The 5,684-nt window shown below is 40.7% G+C and overlaps 1 protein-coding gene across 4 annotated transcripts in view; it reads right to left on the reverse strand.

Moving 5' to 3' along the window:
- Positions 1 to 5,684, reverse strand: part of LOC116397692 (abl interactor 2-like) — a 20,602-nt gene that overhangs the window by 10,072 nt on the left and 4,846 nt on the right. For 2 of the 4 annotated variants that reach the window (XM_031873366.1, XM_031873368.1), the window contains exons 2-5: positions 4,487 to 4,654; positions 1,366 to 1,542; positions 780 to 797; positions 434 to 537 (exon numbers count right to left, since the gene is read on the reverse strand). In XM_031873366.1, coding sequence (XP_031729226.1) covers positions 434 to 537; positions 780 to 797; positions 1,366 to 1,542; positions 4,487 to 4,654 — 467 coding nt within the window. The remainder of the gene's footprint in view (positions 1 to 433; positions 538 to 779; positions 798 to 1,365; positions 1,543 to 4,486; positions 4,655 to 5,684) is intronic. The other 2 variants (XM_031873367.1, XM_031873369.1) reach the window with 1 other exon arrangement.

A 5,684-nucleotide genomic window follows, 5' to 3' on the forward strand; every position in this document is an offset into this window, starting at 1 on the left:
GTGTGTGTGTGTGTGTGTGTGTGTGTGTGTGTGTGTGTGTGTGTGTGATGTCATCCCCCTCTGCCGGGTCTAATCTGTAATAAACTCGCCGCAGGAACCCCTGTCCTCCCACAAGAGACAAACACACACAAACTGCAGCACGCCACTTATTTCGGACGTCAGCTCAAAGAACGACACATCTGGGACTCTGTGAAGGAGGATTTGTGTCTGCATAATCTTCTATTTGCATTTGAAATAAAACATTTAATACAAAATGCTCACATTACTCACACATTCAGGACCAATATTAACACAACGCGAGAATCGCAATCACTTAGAAATAAAACCATGAACACAGGAGAACACATGACAAAAGATGCGTAAATGTCAGAGTGTGTGTGAGCGTGTACATGTGTGTGAGTGTGTGAGTGTGTATGTCAGGCTGGGTACGTACCCTAAGGTGCCCTGGCCTGCCCTCGGAGGGCTGGGCGGTTTCTGGGTGGGGGGGTTGGACCGGGACAGGCCCACTCCTAGTTTCATGTTCTGCTGGCCATTCACCTGAGGAAAATACATATTTGAGCACGATCCTAATGTCTTTCAAACTACCACATAGGTTTTTATTTGTTTTTTTAAATGACTAGGCAGTACACACTTCAACTAGCAACCAACTGGATCAATCATTCCCTTTGTTCATTACTGGCATTTCTTTATGTAGCTTTACTATGGCTATTTTTCCTCCTTCAGTTACACACGAGATCTATTGTCCTGGTATTATATACAGATGTGTTGTGCATCCTTACCTTGAACCTCAACAACCACTGAATGCATCAATGAAAGCAAAAGGGAACAGGAGGAAGAAGAGGGGAGAGCAGTTGTCTAGAGGTTAGTGTCGGTGCAACAGCATCATGCAAACATTAAAAACAGACGCAGATAAAGACGAAGCACAGGCAGATAGAAAGAGATAAAGAGTCAGAGGGAAATGATACCATGCAGCTCTAACAGTGAGGACAAGAAAGACATGTTAAGTTGCACTTAAATAAATCAGAATGACTAGATAATCAATTCCACTTCTACACAGAGGCATTTTACACGACTGCAAAGGCATACTCTACATATTCTGTGAGACAAACACAGACGCTAAACTACACTGCACGCAAGCAAGCAAGCAAGTGTGGGATTCCTTCAACTTTGAGCTGGTTAGTTTTTACTCATCTTCTTCTTAATGTTGCACTTTGTTTTCATGGCTGCATTTCTGTCTTTTGCTGTCTCGTTGCTCTGTGTGGCACATCTGTTAAACGTACCACACCGACTAAAAATATCTGTTCTTGTGCTGAAAACATGTATAAGTATCATTTTCATCATCATTGTTTTCATTATTATTCCCACCTTGACTCCATGTCCAATGTCATCTAGCACGTTGTAGTCGATGGGCTTCCTGATGAAGCGCACCGGTCTCTCTGGATTGGCCGGAGCAACTATTTTATGTGAGCGGGACGTGTTCTTATTGGTGGTCAAGATGCCGATCTCCCGCCTCGCCACCTTCTCTTTGTGAATGTCAACAGTCTGTAAAAGAATGGATTCAATAAAAAACAGAGAAAATTCAAATATGTGATTTATCCAACCGGAAATCACATGATTGTCACAATCCTGTTTACGGTAACAACAAGAATCTACAGCCAAGCTAGCAGCTCTGTGAGGCTGTGGTCAGACACAGCGGTGCTTTGAGCTAAATACTGACTGACTGCTAACATGCTAATGTGCAGCAGGTATGTTTATCAGGTTGGTTTTATTATGCTAACATTAGCTAATTAGCAGTAAACACAGAGTACAGCTCAGGCTGATGGTAAATGTCATTATTCTTGCAGGTATTTGGTCATAAATCAAAGTAATGGACAAATTAAAATGTCGAAACATGAATGTCTGACCATCATTTCTACAAACATAACTTTGATCAAATGAAACGAAGGTGAGCTTTTTAGTGTGACCTCTCTACTGGAAAATTACATCTTTAAGGTGCTCAAACATTTCTCAACAGCCGAGAAATTACGGCCACATAAAGGATGACATTTTGGTACGAATGGTTTCTGAACGTTTCCTGAGAGACACAGCTCTGATTCCCTTTTGATACACGCTTGTTGTGCCATTGAAGTGACGTTTGAGACCAGCTTTGATTAAAAAATGTGCTGCATGTAACTATCAACTTCACTATAGTAAATATATTGCTTCTTACGGTTTCATATTGTCAAAACTGAAACTCTAAATTAGTTTCAGGAGCCCACACGTTCCCTGTAGTGAAGTCTTTACAGTACAAATGTATTCACTGTGATAAACGACAGAGAGAGTGAATCTTCACATTTGACACTGGTTCTGTGCTCTCACACCAGATATTTTTGGTGCTATACATTTTAATATGTATGAAAAGCTGCTTTTTTTTAGGTCTCGAGTCAGAACAAGTGTTAATTGCATTTTCAGTGGTGCATTATAAATTATTCATTTAGTGAAAGATTCTTCTCTTCTAAGATTTATATCAATACATAACTTTCAAAAAACTAATGTGTGTTTACATGTTGCAATCAGTTGATATAGCTTTTTGTCTTTAGTTAAGACAAAAAGCTATTACTCAAGTGAGATAAGGAAGGTGACAGTTCTGAAACAGTCACCATCACGATAGTTTTTACATTCAAAGCAGGGAATTCCAGCTGTGAAAACATCTATATTAGTAGATTATTATACTTAAAAATCATTACATACAGGAATACCAACATCGATGGGGGGCAAGGTGGCCACTACGTTTAAATCAAACATTTAAAGACACATCCTGCACACATACAGTATGTCCCCTCCATCTTACACATTGTTGGCTGATTTCTACAGCATGAAATGCTAAATGGATTATATAAGCTCATCTCAGTTTTAGTCTTATGAGAGGGAGCCTCATGGCACCGAAACGTTCGCCTACATAACAGATGCGACTGTGTCTCACTGAACTGAAAGCAGTAATTATGACGTGAAATCACATTCCTGGCTTAACATAACACAGAGAAGCATCTCATTATTTCTGCATGCAAAGCTTATTCTCATTATACTGAATATTCAGAGGTCTGAGGAGGAGAATGGATCCTCTGTACCACTGAAAACCACAGTTGTATTCCTTCAAGTACTACTCCGTATAGGGACGGTTGTGTATTTCAATGTTTAATAAATGAAAATTCTTCTTTTCCTACAGTCGGTGTTAAATAATGAATCTCGACACAGAGTGCACTGAGCAACGTGTCGGCTGACTTTGTATGGATGATGTGTGAGTTTTTCTAGGAATATCAATGCGGTGTTATTGAAGTATACCAATGACAACAGATTTGAGAGAGCGTCGATACGCAGTGTGGGTGCAGAGTGTTGTGTAATCAGACCACTGGTGATGCTTCACACCTACAGATGGTTTTATTCGTCCGCGCAACTGACAAACATGAAGAAGAGTCTTGTTTTTCTTTGTCTTCTTAGACTGTCTCCTTCAACATACTGAAGCAAACTGTAAATGTACTCAACTAGCTGTATGTTAACATGCAAACTGGTGTCCTGGTTTATAGCCTTATCCTCGTTTTCATTATATTCGTTCATTGAGAAACCTGCTTATTCATCCTTCTGTCGACATGCTTCTAATAGTATCTCAGTGTTAAAATGGTCCGTGTCAAATTAAAAGTGTTTTTGACTCCACATCCATCTGACAATTTGCAGATTTTAATTTTAACTTACATAATTAGCTGCTCCTGAAAGCTTTAAACCAGTGACCGTTGATTTCACTGGCTATAACGACAGCTGTCACCAGCAAATGTATTCAGCTATAGTTCATTAACACTCATGCCGGCCAAGAAATAACTTAGTTCATAACCCCAATGAAATACATACATCAACCTCTCATGTGTGCAGAATGCAGAGTGGAAAACTATAAATACATATTTTTGCACCCTAGCCGATTTTCGCTGTTAATATTCCTCCGCAGTTTATCACTGTTGCATGCTTTGGGATTTTGTAAGTGCAATATCCTCCTGAGATGCTACACTCGGCATGACGCGAAGAACATAAGTGAGACTGCATGCATACATGATTATACATATTGTGTGTGCTTTCATGAGTACTCTCACTGTGAATAACAGACCTACACTGTGTCCGTGCCAGTGATTCGTGCATGCTGACATACATATCTAAGGTTTAAAAAGAAAGTTGTTTATCAATGACACAATATTCTTCAGCATCAGTGGGCCTGTAGACACCTGTGATCAAGGCAATGTGGGCGGGTGAAATTAAAATGAGATTTCTTATTTGTCTATGAAGTGTTGATGGTGGGAAGAAATCCTGATTTCCAATTTATCATAAAGAAGAAAAACTGATTTTTAGACTGACTGCGATTTTTAGAATTTCTATAACCGAGGGGTTTGGAGAAGTCTCTGTGCAGTATCAAAATAAATCAAAATGAACCAAAGCTGAGGGTCCTCTTGTGTTCCCACCAGACCTGTGAAATGTGGTTGATGGAGCTTTCCATGCGGCGGAGCTGCGAGGCCTGGATGTCCAGCATCTGCAGCACATTGTTGGCCAGCGTGTTGATGAGGTAGGCGACGCTGGCCAGAGACTGGGTGGTGTAGCTCTTTGTCTCCTCCAGGGCTCGCTCCTTGTCTGCTGACTGCAGGGAGAGGGGAGACAGATTTAGGACGGGGTCACACCGGTGCCACCATTTTATTCTCATAGACGCAGAAGAAGAAACAGTAGTGGCAGACAATCAATACAAGGGATGAAGTACACACATGAGCAAAACCAAGACCCAACATGCTACTTGTATTTTTCTTAAGCTTATTGTTGTCTTTATGTATCAACAGTGCATATTGGGGGTTACCCATAATCCCCTGGGAACAGGGGATTATTAATTGTTTTGCACACTGGCATAATAGCACTATATATATACACTATATAAAAGTATTAGTGCATCGAATTAGAACATTAATTTACTCAGAGAAGAATTTATTCAACAAAAGAAACAAATGCACATTCACTTACTAACCCTAATTAATCCACTTTAACGTCTTAGTCACTATATGATATCCATGTTTGGCTAAAGGAAACAATCAGAACGGCAAAGCGATCTGAAAATGAGCATCAGTATGTGTGTAACCAAATGTGAGTTGTTCATTTATGTCTGCAACATGTATACTGTACGAGTACATAATACAGCAGGGACAGTATAAAAAGACACTGATATATGTGTGTGTGTGTGCTGGAGCAAGATGTAGGTCAGGTCTAATTCATTCATGCCCGAGGTTGACAAGAAACACACTGACACCAATGTGTGTCTGTCTCTGACACACACACACACACACACACACACACAAACCACAACACAAACGGATAACTTTCACCTCTAATGTGTAGATATATTTTTAAAGAGGTCCAGGTCAGATATAGTGGGACTCCTTATGTAGAGACAGGGCCTCCACACACACACACACACACACCCTTACTTTCCCTTCCACTACTCCCTCTTCATCACATCCTCCTCATTACATCTCTTATTTTCTCTCTCTCTTTCCCATCAGCCATCTGATGTCCTATTAGTGGTGACCTAGTTGGAGGGGGGGCCTCTCTGGCCTCAGGACAGCGCAGAGCATCTCACACACACACACACACACACACACACACACACACACACACACACACAC

The sequence above is a fragment of the Anarrhichthys ocellatus genome, unplaced genomic scaffold, assembly GCF_004355925.1.
Source record: "Anarrhichthys ocellatus isolate YVR2014 unplaced genomic scaffold, GSC_Weel_1.0 scaffold71, whole genome shotgun sequence".
Taxonomy (NCBI): Eukaryota; Metazoa; Chordata; class Actinopteri; order Perciformes; family Anarhichadidae; genus Anarrhichthys; species Anarrhichthys ocellatus.